At 39.5% G+C, this 20,896-nt stretch overlaps 1 protein-coding gene across 3 annotated transcripts in view; it reads left to right on the forward strand.

Annotated features, from left to right (window-relative positions):
- Positions 1 to 20,896, forward strand: part of RUNX1 (RUNX family transcription factor 1) — a 210,101-nt gene that overhangs the window by 124,932 nt on the left and 64,273 nt on the right. For 2 of the 3 annotated variants that reach the window (XM_020789339.3, XM_072994111.2), the window contains exon 5: positions 15,538 to 15,642. The exons of the other annotated variant lie outside the window; for it this stretch is intronic. In XM_020789339.3, coding sequence (XP_020644998.1) covers positions 15,538 to 15,642 — 105 coding nt within the window. The remainder of the gene's footprint in view (positions 1 to 15,537; positions 15,643 to 20,896) is intronic. 3 annotated transcript variants of the gene reach the window in all.

The raw sequence follows: 20,896 nt of genomic DNA on the forward strand, positions 1-20,896 counted from the left end.
AAGTCTGACTATTTTCTGACAAGGCTGTAGTTCCTCTACAAACTGTATGATGGGAGAAATGCCAAAAGGGCAAACCTTTACTAGCACGAGCCAAGCTTCACCTACTAAATATCTTCTTGTCACATTCAGGTCATATCAAGCTTTTCAGAAGAAGGTGATTATAGTAGAAAACTTCCCATATATGTGAAATGCAAAAATTGAAATCTAAATGTTATGGTGTGTTTGTGTATTGGGGGATGTCTTTGAATACCTAAACATTTTTTGCTGCTTATTTTTTTTCTTTTTCTAATTCAATTCAACCATGCACTATAGCAACATGATCCCAGAGTTGTGTACTTGGAAGTAAACTTTGTAAATTCTAACAGATCTTACTCCCATGTATGTGTGTAGAGGACATGGTCATTAAAAATAAAAAAGCAATCTGTGACAGGAGTTGTATGACAATTTCCACAGAACATGGACAGAGTTCCTACTCCAGTCCTCTGAAGATGCCGGCCACAGAGACGTCAGGAAGAACAACCTTCAGAACACAGCCAAAGAGCCCGAAAAACCCACAACAACCAATTTCTTCTGTGCTAATATTTGTAACTCTTTGGCAACGGGGTCCGATATCTTCATAAAACAGTACAAATGTGACTGGCTTGAGAAGGCAGCCTGAATGTAATTCCCCCCCCCCTCTTTTTGTATGAATGGCTATTTGTCATGAGGCTGCTTGAGACAATCTAAATAGGATACTTGAATTTACAACACTGGGCTATCTGCTGAGGTGTAAGAATGCTATCACAGGCAGCTCATATTCTGTTACTTATACTTGATCTACAAAAATAAGTCATGAACCCAAAAGTACCACCAGCAGAAAAATAATAAGAGAGAATTAGAGTATATTTTGTAGTGTTTTAGTCAACAAATCTACATAATCTTCAAAATCTACATAAGCTTGGAGCGATGTGAGCTCTGTTTCAGACACTAACAGTTCCTTCACATTTCTTAAATGTCCTTTAAATTAGCATGTACTAATTATACTTGCATACCATCAGCCCCTCATATTGTTTTTCTTTCATCATTTGATATATAAGAGCTGTTATGTGTAGGATCAACATTCTTCTTTGAAATAGGATTTAAAGGGTCTGTTCACAAATAAATATCATGCTCTTTTCAAGTGTTCCTACCATATAAAAATCTCTTGGTATGCGATCTCTACAATATCAGAGTCCTGCACATTTTGCTACCTTTAGACTCAGAAGTGCTATCTGCAGCTATGAGAATCTTAATCATGAAACAGTTTTGGGCAAATGGCTTTAAAAAGAGAGAGAGAGAGCTTCCTATCTCTATGCATGCTATAGCGGTAAACAGATATCATGCCAAATGCTGAGCCCTCGTCCTAATTCCAATAACAGTAAATCTGCTTGTTTTGGGTTATGCTGAGCTGTGCTTGCACATTTTAAGTGAGGCTTAGGGGGATGAGTTAGTGTTCTGTCTTCTGAATGTTTTTGTATTTTACTTATTGTAAAAGTAGTTAGCAAGTTTTGTGTTTATGATAACCCAAGCTGCCTCACTCAATCAGTAGGTATAGTCAGCTTAAGCAACTTCTGCTTTTTAAAGTTTTACCTTTGATCCATGTTTTGTGTACCTGCTTGGTGAAGTCATCTTTTAGAGCAGATCCGTCTGGGAAAAATAAATACCATGCCAAGAGCAGTCGCTGATCTATAGTTAAGTATGGGGCCATTATGATAAAATAATTTGTATTATGGCTACAGAACTGTTTAGACTGACATCTGTAAGATCGATAAAAGTAGCACCTTAGTGAACATACTTGTGTTTCTTAACAAAGAATTGGACCTTATTGTATAGCTATTGGGTTATATAGAATTAGGAAGACAATATGATTCTGATAGTCACCTAACAACTCATGAAAAAATTCTATATACTCTTGGTACAATACTACCTATTTTAAATCAGGAATCATGAATATTTTACCAGTAGCCTCACTTATAAAGACAAAAAAAAACCCTTTTAAGACAGATGTCCTCAAGAAGCAGAGAACAGCTTCACACTTCAACATGAATAGTGCTCACATTTCTCTTTGTCCTTGCCATGCCTGAACACATATGCTCCATGCCTTAGTTGTTCATTGATGTCAGGCCAACAAAAGGAAATGTAGCACACAGAAAAAAAGAGTACATGGATTTGCATGGATGCAAATTTAGATAAAATATAATTTAATTAAATATACCACACATCTCACTGTGGAAACCAAGGACCCTGTGCACCTGCTCAGTCTGTCATCCAGGTGTTAACATCTGATGATAGGAAACTGCCTGCTTAAATTAGACACATAGCAGCCTTGCATATAACAATGAATCCCTTATTAGTAAGTGGTACCAACAGTGTTGTAACAAGATCAGATTCTATGTGTCAGTCAAGAACTTAAGGGGCCATTGAATACAATGCCAGCCAAGTGGTACAAAATAGAGAGAGAAAGATCCACAAGAGGAGACATAGGTGGTAAATTTGGCTGGTGGTCATTTTCTAGAAGAGACAAGCTGAACGGCAGAAGTAGATAAGCTATGAGATAGGGATAGTGGTGATGATGGTCAGGTTCAGGAAGAAGGAGTCAGGAATTTTTTCTGCACCTTTTCTTTTTTTATTTATTTATTATTTAATTAAAAAAATACAAAATACCTACTACTACAGAAAAGAAAAACTATAATATACAAAACAAAACAGTGCACTCATCACCCTCAGGACTAGCATTACATTTCATTCCATCCATTTTCATTCCAAAATTTCATTGTTTCTTCACTCGGTGTATACCCCCTCCCTCTCCGAAATACATGTTCTAAAAATACATTCCATATTTTCTTAAAATCATTATTTTTCATTTGGCCCCTGCTTATTTTCATGTCACATGTCAGTTTATCGTTAATAGCCATATCCCACAATTCTCTATACCATTCCTCGAGGTTAAATTGATTTTCATTTCTCCAATTCCTTGCCATAATTATCCTTGCACCTTTTCTAAAGTCCAGGTTGCTCAGGCTGAGGGATAGACCAGGAACAACTAGATAGGATAGGATACAAAGGTCCCTATTGGTCCCTCGGGTTCCCTGATCTGGTCAGGAATTAAGCAGGTAGCAGTGCATTTGGTAGACTTATCCCTTCTTTGAGACTGCTGTGGTGAAAATAACCACAATTGAGATGCTCTGACATCTTTGTAGTATTGATGACAACTTCTGATTTTAAAGTATTTGGCCAGAAGCTGGAATCAAGGGGTAGATTTGGACTAGAGATTTATGTGGATTTATGTAGTAATGAGGGCAGACTTCCAAAGTGGAGGAAAAAACTTTCTATATTCAACCAAATGAAAAGGGTAGGGGCTTTAACCAGCACAAAGAAATGACAGTCAGTCCGCAGATGAAACCATGTGTGGTAAACCACAGGTAAAACAAGAAAAAGACAGAACTGTTAAATTTTTTAGAAAACAAGGAAGCCTTAACATCCTGCTAAAGGTGAGTTGTATTCTTCTTCAACCTTAAGACAGCCTTCTGAAATGCTCATCGTCACAGTCAGCATGATTTTGGGCTGGACATGATGGGAGTTGTAGTCCAACACACCTGGAGGAAGGCTGTTGCCTTCAGTAAAACAGCTATTCAAGTGTGACTTTCTAGAAAACTGTTTTAGAATGGAGACACAATAGACACACCCTTCCGAGCTGAATGCATAAGCACTGTACATATTATTTGAGACCTGATGAACAACTGAGTCTCAGAGACAGGGCAGTCCTTCTTTTGTAAAATCCATCCAGGGTCTGAGTGAAAAGAGGAAGTAACTGGCATTAGGCTGATCTTGATGGAAACAGTGAGTCCTCTGTAACTTAATCTTTCCATCTTCCTTGTTCAAACTTTAATGACATGCAGATATGTCTGAATCATGCCTATGATTCCACCCCTCAATAATATTTTCACAATAGGCATTACACAGTCACAATAAAGCTATACATATAATCCTTTTGTACTGCCGCGGTGCTCTAGTGGTGTAGGGCACCCAACAGCGTTACATTCTTCCTGTGCTGTAATTAGTGTCTCCACCCAGGCTTAAAAGTATTTTATTATCATTGTATTACAGAAGCAGCTCCACTTATAGTTAAAGGCTGCTTTGCTTCTCCATTAGGAGCTGGTTTTATTTAAAAGAATCAAACCAAGCTCTAAAAGCGTGAGGCTCTCAGCCAAAGAAGCTGTTCTTTAAAAAATTGGTTTACATGGGTTACTGTTCATTAAGTTAAGGCTGGCAATCTTTTCCTCTCTTTCCCCAGACTCCCACCCTTTTCAAATGTCATTCGTACTCTTCCATAAGATATACCTTGTACCTTTTTATATGACACACCTAGGCCTTTTTATCTGATCAGTTATTGTATGACAGTAAAGGCTCTCTATTTATATTTATAATGTTTCACTACATGTTCAAGGAGTAAATGGAGCTCTGAAGAACATCCATTTGGAAAACAAATATACTTTTATTAGAAAGAAATATACTTTGGATGTTCTAGGAGTCTTCCTTTTACATGACCCATAGAAATGAGTAGACTTTTCTTAATCAGTGAGCTATAGTAGTGTCAGGGAATATTAGCAGCAGTGCTCCAAGCTGCATACATAAGGTGGCAAGATCTTGTCACTATTTGTATTTTCCACAATTTCCCAAAGGCTCCAGGGTCTTGTGCAGAATTAAAATGGAGGATAGGATCTTTATCTTGGGAAAACAAAATTGAGGGGGACAGAAGCAATGAAATTTATCACAACAGAGATAAACACAACCTATGTAGTTAGTTTAGGCTCCAACTACACAGTCAAATGCTGTGGGATTTGCTGCAAATGTAAAATGGATGGATTTGCATTTTTTTTAACCGATCAGATGACACAAAGGCAAGCCGTTTTTGCTCCTAACACAATTTTTCTTTCCTCTGCTGCTGGGGCTTCTATTTTTTTCAGTACTAAATTATTTGAACAGACTTTCCCCATGTGATCAGTTTTTTCATTCTCTGAAAGGATGGGGGTCATATCTGTGCTTGGTATTCTGGTGACATCCTAAGCTGCGTGTGATGTTTTGGGCAGTGGGAATATCCACCCCTCCAATCTTTCTCCTTAGTCACCCTGAAGTGCTTTTTTATCTTTTAAAAACCAGCTACTGAGTTTAGTGCTAGACCAACTTATTACTACATCATTATACTAGTTTAGCATGAGATCACCTATGCAGGGACAAAAAAACAGAGATATAAAAATTAATATGAAATAGAAGCCTCTCCAAAGAATTACAACAGATTACTCTGTTTCCATGGTATATTATGGAGGACCTTGGAAAACTGTATTTTTCCCCGAGAAGAGCAGAACACTTTAAACAGCCCACTGGCATTAAAATTAACCATAAGAGAGCTAGGGATCAACAGAGGATGGGATAAAAGGAAAGGGCGCTGTTGGTTGTGACACAGATCAAATTGCATCCTATAGAGCAGCGATCCCCAACCTTGGGCCTCCAGATGTTCTTGGACTACAACTCCCAGAAGCCTTCACCACCACTTCTGCTGGTCAGGATTTCTGGGAGTTGAAGTCCAAGAACATCTGGAGGCCCAAGGTTGGGGAACACTGCTATAGAGGGTCCAATGTGGACAATGGCATCAAAACAATCTGCAGTCTCTGTTTGATCACCTAGTCCAAACAGAAACATAAAATAGTGCCACAATTTAAAGCAAATAAATCTGGAAAGGGCCATTCTTACCGGGGGGGCGGCGGCTAGTGGATGGGATTTCCAGGTCTCAGGATCTGACCTGAGGGTCTTATCAGCTTCAAAGGAGTGGCATGTTTTCATCTTGGCTTGAATATTTTTGCCATTTGCTCCAGTTCATCATATGATACTAGACTGAGTCACACAGCCAATAGAATTTTTAGCAAAATGCAGTTGGTTTCCAATCTAAATTTAAAGATTGCTTTGAGAGAGTACTGCTGAGGGAGCCAATTTGTCATTTGGTGCATGGGTTGGCAAATGAAGTCAAAAGGCGAGAAGAACGCCTGGTGCCTGGCACAGACAGAATCTTCCTGCCTGGTTCTGTGTTGTCAGTACCCTTCATAATCCAAGGCCTTCGTTTACTAACTTTTGTCTGCTAGTACAATAACAGTGGCATTCAGGGTTAGTGAGAAAAAGTGGGGACAACCAAATAAGGTTTTAATGGGATGTTTGTAAATTTAAGTTGCTTTACATTTCAAGTACTTCCAGGCCTGGCATCTCTTGTTGTTGCAGTGATCAACTGTGTGCACACAGGTTTACATATGGTCATATGATGTAACCAGGTTTTGGGCCAGAACTACCATGAGCAGGCAGCTAGCTACATTAGGTGACAGCTTTTATGAAAGGAAATGTGGCACATTGCAAGGTGTTGATGGACAAAGATACGTGTAATCTGAAATCTTCTTTGTAACCCATAAGCTAGCCTGCTACCATCAGAAGTCCAAGATGCTCTCCTCCTGTTATCATTCATTGTTCAAGTAAGCCAGTCTAGTCAGTGTCTGACTAGTTAGGCAAAGTGTCACACACTAAACCTGACTAAGTTGCTTTAATTCAAGTTTTTTTTTAAAAAAAATCCAATTCAAAGTTGTTTTACTTTATCCAAGAATTTGCATGAAATAAAGAAGTACATAATTGTTGAGATAACAGTATTTAAAAATACATAACTTTAAGCAGTTCCTCAAATGACGAAGGCAACTTCCCTCTTGATGCTACTGTTTCTGCCTGTGTTCTGTGCGTGACTGGAGAAAATAATCGCTGTAGGGTCTTTTGGTACAGCCATTATAGAGGATGGTGTTGCCCAGCTGTTGTGGTGATTCTAAGAAGTGAAACCTTTCAGTGCAGAAATGAAACTGCCCTTGAAACACACTCAAAGGAGAAAGTAACCAAATGAATATAATGTTTTAATGTACATTTTTTAAATCCAAAAGACATCTCTTAACACACTTTACAGAGAGTGTACATCCATTTAGATTGCAGAATAACTGCAAAGAAAGCCAGACTGATATTTGAGATTGATGTGACATGGATTAATACATCCTCGTGTTAGATTATTAGCTAACATCGCCCTAACTGCAACAGACTAAGAAGTGTAAAGACTATTGTCTTGTCCTTAAGTTAAAATGAATATATAAACTCATAGAAGTTGTAGAGCTGAAAAATTTTTAGAGACATGAATTGACTCTCCTCCTTGGCCCTTGCTAAGAAAAAAAGTTGGTATAAAATCTTCTATAACTAAATCTTTCTTATGCCTCTTTGATTTTTTTTTTTAAATATTGGCCTAAATTCTATTACATAATTACACCAATATCATTCCTTTGGCATAACTTTCAGTGATGAAATGTCATTAAAAAGTCAGTGTAGGTATTTGCAATCACATAGCAATTCAGCATGACTGGTATGCAGTAGCAAATGCCTACACCAATTTGTAGCAAAAATGTATGCTGATGCAGTTACACAAGTGGGTGCAAATAACAAGATTCTAGCCAATGAAAAGAAGGGTAACTTGGTTATTACCACTAATGTGGACAACTATGGATAACTCATTGGTCTGGGGATCTGGCTGCAAAGACAGAGCTTGAAAGTTTAATTTCCTACTGTGGCTCCTGCGAGTACAGCCGACCTGCATAATCTTGGGCAAGCTGTACAGTCTCAGGGTGCTCCCAGGAGAAGGAAATGGTAAACCACTTCTGAGTACTTTTCAGGAAAACCCTGAAAAGGGTTGCCATAAGTCAGAATTTACTGGAGAGCATATGATGATTATTATGCTAGCTAGAATCTATAGTCCAGTGTTTCTTGAAGCATAATTCGGAATTCAGCCTACATTTTCCAAATCCTGAAATCTTTCTTTCTTTCTTTCTTTCTTTCTTTCTTTCTTTCTTTCTTTCTTTCTTTCTTTCTTTCTTTCTTTCTTTCTTTCTTTCTTTCTTTCTTTCTTTCTTTCTTTCTTCCTTCCTTCCTTTCTTCCTTTCTTCCTTCCTTCCTTCCTTCCTTCCTTCCTTCCTTCCTTCCTTCCTTCCTTCCTTCCTTCCTTCCTTCCTTAACCCATTTCAATACTAGAGGGGGAAAATGAATAAATTACAAAGAAACTGTAGAGCAGATTATACAGAGCACAGGAGTTACACAAACAGTTTTTGCTATAGAAGAACTTGTGGATGTTAATGTCTGGGAAAATGTGGAAATACAAATTATGTATATGAAATTCACAATATAATGCTGTAGGAAACAAAAATTATGTGGAAAGATGGGAGCCTCCAGCAAAGGCACAGGCTAGCTGATGATGATTTCTGAGGCTGAGTCAGATGAGGCACAGATCATTCATAATATTACTAGACAATGAGCCCTTTATGGAAGCCTGACTTAAGGGGACAAGGTCTGGGCCTGTATGTATTATGACTGAACATTTTGTCTTTTGAAGAAAATACCCAGCAATATACTCTTTCAACAGTCACTCCAAAGTTTAAGTGCTGCATTTAAAATTTTGACTTGGGGTGGAGCAGGAGAAAAGAAGAATAAGGAAAAGGAAGAGAATGGATAGTTTCTCATTTATTTCCTGCTTCATAAACCTTGTGAGCATTTACTGCCATACTTCACAAAAGGATGCAGTGTTATATCTCATATCACTTCCTCATTCTTTTTCAAATAGTCACTCTTTTGCATCATTAATGACTTGACAGGGAGGCAATATCACAGTGAGGGCTAGAACTCAAGTCAGGAATATGTCAGAATGAAGGAATGTGATCCTTTCTCATTCTCCTACTGCATACCTGTATATTTTTCTATACTATTTGGAGGTGAATTCAACCACATTTAGATGTTTCAGGGAATGTAGAACAGCTCCCAAAAATGACAGTCTCAGTACTTGACCCCCTTATCCCCCTCATATAATCTATTAAATAATAGAAAAATGGGCCATGATTATTTTATAAATAATCATATTTTATAATTACTACTCAACATTAGAAAAGAAAGTAGAAATAGGACATGAAAGATATGATGAGAGCCACATATTCTTCCTACAGTTTACTTGCACCTTGAGGGTGTTTCTTTTCTGTTTGTTTCAAGGATGGGAAATGTGTTGTTTGCAGGTGTTGTTTGACAGCTTCTCCCATCACCCTTTGGCTGTGCTGGCAAGGACTGATGGGGGGGCCTGCAGTCCCACAAAATCATCAGGAGGGTCACACATTTTCCAACCATGCTTTGAATGAAGGAGGCCAAGAGTGTGCTAATGGATCTTTGTCTTTTGAATACTGCAACAAAGCCCAGGTAATTTGTCCTTCCCTTAAATAACCCCACTTGAGTCCTGTTTCTCAAGTATGCTTTTTAATAGCAACGTTTTGGACGTGGTGGCGCTGCGGGCTAAACCGCAGAAGCCTTTGTATGCTGCAGGGTCAGAAGACCAAGCAGTCGTAAGATCGAATCCACGCGATGGAGTGAGCACCCGTCGCTTTGTCCCAGCTCCCGCCAACCTAGCGGTTCAAAAGCATGCAAATGCAAGTAGATAAATAGGGACCACCTCGGTGGGAAGGTAACAGCATTCCGTGTCTAAGTCGCACTGGCCATATGACCACGGAAGATTGTCTTTGGACAAAACACTGGCTCTGTGGCTTGGAAACGGGGATGAGCACCGCCCCCTAGAGTCAAACACGACTGGACAAAAATTGTCAAGGGGAACCTTTATCTTTACCTTTACCTTTGGACCCATCTTCCATCCTGATTGTATTTTCCTGGAGTTTCCAGTTACCGTAGTTCAGTGGCACTTAGCAAATAGGTTTAGGATTCCACTCTCTGTAAAAACCAGATAAGACTCCACAAATGATTTGTTGACATCTTAAAAAGAAAAAGCAAAACTATGGTACATGAAGTGCTTAGATGCATAAAAGTAAATTCTTTTGATTTTAATGGTCTCAGTAGTTCTGGCTGTTAGATAGAATCTGCAGGGAAAGCATGAAATTCCCATGTACTTCAGTGCCTTTATTTATCTCTGCAGAATTTGATATTTAGTTTATTACCAAGGCTGCAACAGATTTGACAAACGCTGCTTACGGCACTTCAGGGCCTCTTTTCTGCCTTTAGTATTCATGCTTAAAAGACAAATGCAATTTTAAATGCATCCATATCAGCATATTAAATTCATATGATTGTTGTATGAAACAGTACATTTACAGTATAATTATACTTCAGCCTTCCACCACTTTTTCTATTACATACAAAAAAGACATTGAGCACATTCCCCCTGAGCACCTTTTTGGTCTTATTTTTGTTGTGCTGTCAGTGTTTAGGATATATTTTAAAAACATTTTGTTTTCTTGTATGTATGCAGACTATTTCTTTGGTCCTTACTAACATGTATAGCTCCCTTACTTGATTTTTCCTCCTGGTTTTCATCTGGATAGCTCCAGCATGACCATTTCTTTTGCCAACCTCACCCTCCAATGAAGGGATAGGGAACGTGTACCCCTTCAGATGCTGGACTGCAACTCCATACTATCATCCGCTGTCATTGGTTTTATTAGCTACAGCTGATGAGAGTTGCAGTCCAGTAACAGCTAGAGGCCCTGATTTTTTCCTACCTGTACACTAATTTCTGGCAAAACTGGCAAGGCAAGATAAAAAGTTTTGCAAGTGTTACTGTTAGTGAGCTGGTACAACTGAGTAGTTTGAAGCACCTGGCTACAGGATCAAGGCCTGGAAATCAAATGCCACGAGAGATTTCAGCCAAGATCACCCATAGTGTGAATGACTGATGGGGCGAAGTGCCCTGACACCTGTGTGGCTTTGGGCACTCTGCAAGGACTAGTAAACTGCTTCTGAGTACTTTATATCTACAAAACCTATCATGGTTGCCATGAGTCAGAAATGACTTAATGGCAGATAACTGGTGTGTTGCTGTTGTCTTCAAAAGAATGGCTGTTGTAGTTTTGGTGAGACTAGTAATACAGGAAGGGGCCATATATGTGTACACATTTAGACTCTCACCAACCATATTGTGATGGGTATAAATCTCAGCCTGCCCACGGTACTCTGTGGGCTAGAATCTGGAGTAAACGGGTTGAGGATTGTTTTTGTCCTGTAATAGGTAGAGAGAATGATGTGAAATGTTTTGGCAGTTTGTGAGCAGTTGTAATGTGCATTCACTGAAACATCGGAGATTTAAAGTACTGGAAAATCCATGTTAAATTTCATCATGGGTTCTTAACTGGTAGTAAGGATCCTTGAAAATTTCATATTCTGTGAGTTCCATTGCAAACAGGATTATGGTGCAGATCAGAATACGGCTAGTTTTCTGATTCTCCAAATTTTGAGACAGATTTTTCTGATATAGTTTGTGATTTTTAAAAGGCCGAAAATTCGTGTTAAAATGTGTGTATTTAGATAAACTACATTAACAGTGCCGTGCTCTGCAGGCTTACTTAGATGAAAATTCCAATTGGGCCAAACAAGACTAATCCCAGGTGACTGACAATAGGTTTAATAGCATTCCTATAAATTAAAATATATTTAGAAACATGAATGTTCTGATAAAACATGTTCAAAAATACACATTTCAATCATTATTCACTTATAAATGTTCAGACAGATCTATTTAAAAAAAAAAAACCCAAATCACACATTAATTGAAAAACAATGGAACAGGTATATGAATGAACACACAGAAGACTGAGACAGACCAGAAATAAAGTGATTAATCACTCCACTGAGGAGTATGTTTCATTGAACTGTGTGTGCTTTGTTCTGAATAAACATTCATGGGGTAATACTGTCCATATCTTAAATAAAAATAACTGAACTAAATGAGCATTTTACATTAAACTTCAAAGTTTTTCCATTGAATTAGTAAATTCAGTTATTGAGAAAGCAGAACAATCCTTTGCATTTTAAAACACTTCCACAGAATTCTGTCACTCCATGAAGTTATTATTCTGGTTTACATAATATTTTATTAATCACAAGGCTCCTTAGTGTGAGGTTTAATATATTTATTCTGTCTTCAATATTAAAGAAACTAACATACTTCATATAGGAGCATCAAACTGACATGTCTGAAGCAGGGTGGAAAGTAACCTGTGATTCAATGCCTCAGACTGCTCATGAAACAGCTTAGTATTCTAGAGATGATGGTTGATTATACACTAGAAGCTACCAACAGTAAAAATATTGCCTCATATATCAGTTTTAGAGAGTATGCTGTTTACATCCCAAAACATTTTTCTGCCTGAAGTGAAACAGAATGTGTACCTACCCCATCAAGTCTGTGGCACTATGGAGTCAGTAGGATGCTGGCTTCCTTTTGCTGTGATTTCATGGCGTGCTGAGTCTGGTTATTAGAGATGACAAACCTACCTAAGGCTAATAATAAGGAAAAGTGGTGGGCAGGGTGTCTGTCCAGTGGTTGTTGAGGAGAAATGAGCCGAAGCATTTTTGTCACAGTTTAGTAAGTCATCACCATTTTGACAACATTTGTGAGAACATTATTGTGCCCTGGGTTGTGTCCCTTGACTTTAAAGAAAATATATAAATGATACTTGTACCATGAAACAGCAAGAAAAAGATCCCCAGACAAATAAGTACAGGATTAAATGCACCCACAGAGAAAGATACTCAGTTAATCACAGACATCATGCCAAAGAATGTTTTTAGTGCATTATACTGAAATTAGGACTTTATCCAAAGATCCATATAAACAAAGAGTGAACTATTTCTACTACTGCAATAGCAACAGTGGAGATGCTTTCATACACAATACACATCTGCAGCGACTAGCGAAGTTTAGTGTATAAGCTTCTGAGGTGAGCTTAAACTCTTTGTAGCCTCCCAAAGGCTGCTTTGACTACATATGATGTTTAGGCTTGAGGGAATTAACTACAGTTACCCAATCCTATGCTTCATTCATAGCCAATGCTTCTATGTGACTGTCAGCTGATCCCAACACACTGGGTATTATACTGTGTACTGCTGCTTTCCAGGTATATACATGCACAGACAAATGCTGTGTGACCACAGCTATGAAAACTCCCATGATGAATGCTTGCACCTTCAACTTTACCTCACTTAAATGGTTGGCAGCATTTGGCTAGATAGGGATTTTAAAAAGTGGCCCTGTGTGTGTGTTTAGTCGTTTAGTCGTGTCCGACTCTTCGTGACCCCATGGACCAGAGCACGCCAGGCCCTCCTGTCTTCTACTGCCTCCCGGAGTTGTGTCAGGTTCATGTTGGTTGCTTCGCAGACACTGTCCAGCCATCTCATCCTTGGTCGTCCCCTTCTCCTCTTGCCATCACACCTTCCTAACATCAAGGTTTTTTCCAAGGACTCTTTTCTTCTCATGAGATGGCCAAAGTACTGGAGCCTCAGCTTCAGGATCTGTCCTTCAAGTGAGCATTCAGGGTTGATTTCCTTTAGAACTGATAGGTTTGTTCTCCTTGCAGTCCAGGGGATTCTCAAGAGCCTCCTCCAGCACCACAATTCAAAAAGTGGCCCTACAAGTGGTTTTTATCTGCAGCTCCCATGATTCTTGACCACTGGCTTTGCTGCTACAGCTGATGGGGTTTGTAAGTCAAAAGCCTCCTGAGAGCTACAGTGGTCCACTGCTGAGCTTAGATCTGAAAGCGCAGTTTCATAAATTCATCGCCCTGTTAATGCCTTATGTTTCTGCTGTTCAGAGAGGTAAGAAGAGAAGTCTGCAAGCAGCTAAATTCAAGACCAGCCCTACTGTTGGACAGTTAGTGAAGTGGCCTGGATGTCCAGGATATCCAATAGATGCAGAGGGAATACCAATTATGTATAGGATAAGAGTGTGTCTGTTTATGTCACTCAGCTTAGCCTGTGTGCCCTTAGGTAGCGTATAGACCCCAGGTGCAGCAGAGGATACTGTCTCCTTGACTGTTCTGAAGATCCAACTGCCACAGTCCAGACCAATCCATTAAGATTCTAGAGAAAGAGGTTTCTCTCTTGCCTATTAACTTCAGTTAGCAAAATGCTTTGGAACAAACCTGTACAGATAGATGATAGTGAGGTTTCACTTTTTTCTATATCACTGTGCTGTTACCTCAGAGTTACCACGTTAGCATTTTGTTTAGTCCAGGAGAACAAGATGTTGGTGGAGCTAGTGTTGCTTCTAGTGTTGCATCTGTGTTTGATTTCCTTGACCCCAAAATTCCTGGGGCAAAGCGCTAGTGGCAGTGAATACACCAAGGATTGAAGTGTGGTGTAGAGTAGAGTTTAGCAGGTGGGACTGGAATCTTGGACATCAAGGATCTATTCTAGACCAGCACGGGACCATAGAGCTCAACGGGTGACCTTCGACTGCCTGTCTGCACTGCCTGTCCACCTGACTTCCCTTACTAGTTTGTAGTCAGAGTAAAATGGGAAGGAAAACCATGAACTTCACCTTAAGCTGATTGGAGGAAAGGCAAGATGTAAATTAATAGTAGTGACAACACAAAACCATAAGATTAGCATCTTTCATCACACTAGTGCTGAGAACAAATGTTTCAACAAATCCCATCAAAATATATATAGATATAAACAGGAATATATACATACATACAGATGCAAATATATACACACACTCAAATGCACATACATAGTCATTCACTAAGTTTGCATCAATAGAACACACATGATCTGTATCATCAAATTGACACATTAACTTACAGTGTGGTAATATTGTTTAGTAAAATCTAAAATCTCACTTATGAGGAATAATCAGTAAGTAGCAAGGAAGATATACAGTAGTTATGTAGCTTTTTGTGGTCTTGTGGTTTATTCACTGGATGGTTAATAAGTAGTTTTGTTAATCACAAGAGAAGTAAGCCAAGAGTCTTCCTGGTTTTGCTATGTACTATCATAAATAGCCACCGTCCATTTATCTTGAATTCAATTTTATGTATTATTTTGAATTGCATGTTTCTGGTGTATATCTTAACAATTTTTGTTCTGATAGAATTTGCTTAGCGTTTTTCTTCTTTTTGTTTTAACCTTTGCAAAAAATTGGAATGGGACTTATTAGAGCAAATTCTAGAGAAAAGCACCAGGAAGAATATGATTCTAAAAGTGGAGATACTGTACCTTTTTTTCCCCACCCACCCCACCTCTCCCTCATTTTTGTTAAAGACATTTTGGATTGCCTAAACATTTTGATTGGCAAATGCTTTGCTTTTCTAATCTTTCTGTAATAGACAATTAATATCCAGACTAATGATACCCATACATGCATCAGTTGGTATTAGAAGGGGGGAAACTCCCCATTACCAGAACCCACTGTTCTACCATGAAATAAGTAGAACTTACTCAAGCAGTAAGCACTAAGGTAACATTCCACGTTATCTAAATTTATGACTAATTGTTGGTTTATCTGGATGTTCATTTCAGCTTTCACATCAAATAAGTTAAACTGTCAATGTGCACAGACATCATATCTATTTTGAATGGCTTTAAAGGTATTAAAGATAAAAGTATTACAGCAAATGATATTTCGCCTTTCAGGGAAGAGCTTCACTTTGACTATCACAGTCTTCACCAATCCTCCACAAGTAGCCACATACCACAGAGCCATCAAGATAACAGTGGATGGACCCCGAGAGCCAAGAAGTAAGTAATCAAATGGCATGAAAACTCTCTGCAGGAGATTAAGATTCATACTCTTGGTAAGGACAGGTAGTCAATGAATTGCCTCCCTTATATCTGTACAGTGGGATCTTGACTTAAGAACGGCTCGAGTTAAGAACATTTTGACTTAAGAACCGCTCTCACAGGAAAATATTGACTTGACTTACATACTTAGATTTGAGTTAAGAACTGAAAAAAACCACGTGGGAGGCAGGGAAAGTGCAAAATTTGAACTTTCAGTTAACTGTTGGCCAGTGAAAAGGGTGCCTGTCTGCTTCCTCACTCCTCCCAGAGTTTAGAGAGTGGATTGGGAGACAGTCTTCAGACTGACTGGTACTGTACTGCCTGGACTGTATTTTCCTTGCCTTCCCTGAACCTTTCTTGACCTAAGGAAAAAAGAAACAAAATATCCCCCTCTAGTGGTTGAAGGCAGAATAGCAGCTTCCCATTAGTTTCTATGGACGGAAAGGAGCAGATACGGATCAAATGGTCCTCAATGCATTCCTATGGGAAATGCAGATTTGACCTGAGAACTTTTTGACTTCAGAACCACCTTCCAATACGGATTAAGTTCTCAAGTCAAGACCCCACTGTATTGCCAGCTTCCCTACTTTTGACATGTTGGAAACTTTTCACATGTATGAAATATTTTCTAGTCATGGAGGCTCCTTATATGACTAAAAACTCTGGAAGACCAGCACACTAAACTGCACAAAGAGCCTACAGGGAAGACCAGGGAAGTTGCCGGACTATACAGTGTGAATGTGATATGACTGAAGGAGTGGGAGCAGCTAGTGCACTCTCAACTTCCCTCCCTCATGTAACTGGAATCATGTGACAGGAAATGCTTGAACAGATCCACAGGCATAATCACATATCATAGTAACAGACAGCCCATCTAGTATGATAGGAGTTGGGCATTTACTGTAATCACATTAACTGAGGCTATGTTGTTGTTGTTGTTTAGTTGTTAAGTCGTGTCCGACTCTTCATGACCCCATGGACCAGAACACTCCAGGCCCTCCTGTCTTCTGCTGCCTCCCGGACCACCTGAGGCTATATAGGTCTATTCATATTTACCTAGGAGTAACTTGCAAATATGAATAAAACTATGGCAAGTACTTTATAGTAGATATCTCTAGGCTTGGATGGTTAATCTGTATAGCGCAATGTTTCCCAACCCTTTTTAAGTTGTAATCCCCTTTTATAATAGCCAAGTAACCTATGATTCCCCATCACATTTGTGTAAAAAGGACTCTGCCAGGCAGCTCCTCCTCCACAGTTAGCAAGGCAGAGCTCAGTTTCTGCCATGCACAACAAGCCACAGCAAAGTCCTGCCTAGTTGCCTCTTGTGAGCCTTTGACCAGATGTTGCCATCTCCTCCTTCTCTGGTGGGCAGCCATGGCTGCCATTTCTGCTTTGTGCTTTGCTGCTGAGTCTCGTGGCGCAGTGGTTAAACCGCTGTACTGCAGCCAAAACTGTGCTCACAACCTGGGGTTCAATCCCAGGTAGCTGGCTCAAGGTTGACTCAGCCTTCTATCCTTCCAAGGTCAGTAAAATGAGTACCCAGCTTGCGGGGGGGGGCAATGTGTAGCCTGCATAATTAACTTGTAAACCGCCCAGAGAGTGCTTGAAGTGCTATGGGGCGGTATATAAGCAGCATGTGTTGCTTTATGCTTTTTTGTTCCCATGGAGAAGAAAATCAGCCCCAAGAGAGAGCCTTTGATGCCACTGCCAGCTGCTCCCTGCCATGCCTGCAGTCTAAAATAACTGCAATGACCCCTTCCCCTGAAAATACTTTGTGTCCTCTATGGGAATCTCAACGACCAGGTTGGGAACCCATGATATAGAGGTTTGTTAAAAAAAATTCTTTACCCAGCATATTGCTTGTGGAACTCCTTGCCACAGGAAGTGGTGATGTCACCTGGCCTGTATGCCTTTAAAAGGGGATTGGACAGATTTCTGGAGGAAAAGTCCATCACAGGTTACAAGCCATGAGGGGGATGTATAATCTCCAGGCTGAGAAGGAAGGTACCTCAAAATGCCAGATGTAGGGGAGGGGTATCAGCAGACAGGTATCTAGTTGTTCTGTGTGGTCCCAGAGGCATTAGTGTGTTACAGGAAGCTGGACCAGGTGGGCCCTTGGGCTGATCCAGCAGGGTTCTTCTAATGTTCTTATATATACGTATTGATCACTATATATATATATATATATATATATATATATATATATATATATATATTGATTGCAATATATATATATATTGATTGCAATATATATATATATATATATATTGATTGCAATTTTTTTTAAAAAAGATCCGAAATGTTTTTCACTTGAAGAGAATACTATAGTATATGCAAAAATTGGAGGCTATGGGCTGCCTACAAGGCACCATGCCTATTATTCAGCATTTTCTGCTCACTTTGACTTTCAGCTACTCATAAGAATTTTAATTTTAGAAACAAAACAGCCCTGTTCAGACCTTCTTTCCCGCCTCCCCCAAAAGCTGGCAAGTAGAACAGAAATGAAGATTGAACAACAAGCCGTTGCTCTTGTATGCAGTTTCCTATATCTCATGTGAGTTTCCAGCCTAAGAAAACAGTAATTGTTGAAGGCAGCACTTCAAGTAGACGGATGGAATGTATTCCTCTGAGGCACAGATTTTCACAGTCATGCCTGCCAATTTTTTCATTCTTAACAATTAAGAATGAGTAAATAATAAATGGTATCTCCAGGGATAGATGCAGAAAATGTGCACATGCATAGTATTTGGAGGAGAAGGACCTCCCCTACCCCACCCCAAGACACCCTAATGCTGGGCTTGTGCAATATCTTCTCTTCTTATTGCCCAAGGTAATAATTAAGTCAGTGTAGAATGGTCATATTTGCATTGAAACATCTTCTGGTTACTTGAGGCCTGTGGTTTTCTTCTTTTATTCCCCTCTCACATTTGGCAGAAGCTTGCAGTTTGAGAGAAGTCAAAATGGTGAGTTCAAATAAACAAACACTCATGGGAAGGAGATCTCTGCAAGTTATGATTATTGAGTTCCAAATCCATTCTGCTTATTTATTATACTTCGCCTTTTCAAAAAAAAAAACAAAACTATACTCCATACTCTTGGAAGAATAGAAGACAATAAAAGTCAAAGCAACAAGACAGAGGCATACACCAGGAAACTTTTTGACCCTATTTAGTATAGTATTAGGTGGAAGGATAACCAAATTTGGAGTTAATTTCATTTAATGACATTTAGTATTCCATTTAATGGAATTCACAGCAAAAGCCAAAAGGAAGACATAATTCTAATGTTGCCCTTAAGTAAAAGCACAAGGAAATTCCCAAAGAATCCTAAAATCCTTGATCCTTGCCCACCAAGTTGCATTATTTGAATTATTGTTCTTCTTAAGGACTAATTATTAGCAACAACAACAACATCAACAATAGTCGCAGAAAAGGCATAATAGATTATAACATTAAAACACAATTTAAAAAGTCATAACATTAAACCATATTAGAGTGGAAAATTTTAGAAGCTCACTGTGTTTATTTGATTGGTTGGTTGGTTGGCTGGCTGGCTGGCTGGCTGGCTGGCTGGCTGATTGATTGATTGATTGATTGATTGATTGAATTTGTTATTTGAGTAACAGTTGAAGCCCACCTTATTTTGACTGTCTCCCACTATCCAATCTCCACTTTCACAGTGTTTCTTTTTTGTAATGCAAAGAATGGGTCCAAACATAATGGGAAGGGAGGGTAGAATCCTGTTGCTCTATAAGCAAGAGTTGTATGAATGCAAAGGTACAATAGATATGGACCCATCTTCTCTTCCTCATTTGGAAGGACTGATTTGCTTTACAAATTATAGTTATAGTAGAGTAATGATCTGATTTAACTATCATCTCCAATTGTGGATTCTCCCACTACCCCCTTACATGCTTTTCCAGTGAATGCAACTTCAGTAGCTCAGGAGGCTCAGTGAACAATTCAACAAGTAAATTGCATAAACACTGTTCCAAACAGTTGACATCTTGGATAATTTATTGATAAGAAGAATGGCTGTTATTTAATTGTTTTCCAGTTTGCACAGACTATGATCACCAGCCTGTTCTTTAAAGTTTAGATTAATAGTTTGTGCACACACATTAAGTATTATCAGATATTTGGTTATGATCTAAGTCAGTTTATCATGTTCATTTTAAGGGGGTGGGTGGGTTCAATAACAGACTTTTTCCTTCCTAAATATTTGTTAAGAAACTCAGGAAAAGAGAAGGCATGACATTTTAAAATTACAGAAACTACATGGCGTGTAAATCAGAAATACAATGTTTTTAATACTGTTCATATAAGTTGTGAAATTGAGCAAAGGAATACATTTGCAGCTTCCCCCCCCCCTGCTAAAATGTCATGTACATCTGCTCCCCACCCCGATTTCAAGTTGGCTGCTGTAGCAGCTCAGAGCAGAAAGAGTTTCTGTCTGTCATCACTGCTTGCCTTGGTGTCTGGTTATAAGTAAACAGGTGGGCTCAAATGAAAAGATGCAAGAACGTTGAAAACTGGAGACCAAGAAACTTTGTGGTTGTAAATAGTAAGAGACAAGAGAAGGTACAGTGGTGCCTCGCTTTACGAGCGCCTCGTATAGCGATGAATTCGCATAGCGATCCCTTTTCCGGGATCGCTAATGCGAAGGCATCGCGTCGTCCCCTATGGCCGAAATTCGCATAGCGAAGATCGGTAAGTGTTTCGCTTACCGACCTTCGCTTTGCGACCCACGGATCAGCTGTTCGGCGGGTCCAAAATGGCCGCCGTAACAGCCGAAATGGCCGCGGGCAGCGTTTTCGCGCCCTTGGTAAGCGAGGGGAGGGCGCAAAAACGCTGTGCGCAGCCATTTTGGCTGTTCCGGCGGCCATTGTTGACCCGCCGAACAGCTGATCCGCGGTCTTGCTACAGCCGAAATGGCCGCGCGCAGCGTTTTCGCGCCCTCCCCTCGCTTACCGAGGGCGCGAAAATGGCTGCCGGACCCAGAAAACATCGCTGTATGGTGAGTTTTTGACCGTGGCTTTTTTTGATCCATACAGCGATGTTTTCACATAGCGAAGGTTAATCCGGAACGGATTAACCTCGCTATGCGAGGCACCACTGTATAAGGTTATGAAAATTGGGCTGTTGTAAGAGCGGATAGACTTTTTGTTTCATTTTATAGACAGTTTTTCATTCTCAGTATGCTGCTTTCT

The sequence above is a fragment of the Pogona vitticeps genome, chromosome 3 (assembly GCF_051106095.1).
Source record: "Pogona vitticeps strain Pit_001003342236 chromosome 3, PviZW2.1, whole genome shotgun sequence".
Lineage (NCBI taxonomy): Eukaryota > Metazoa > Chordata > Lepidosauria > Squamata > Agamidae > Pogona > Pogona vitticeps.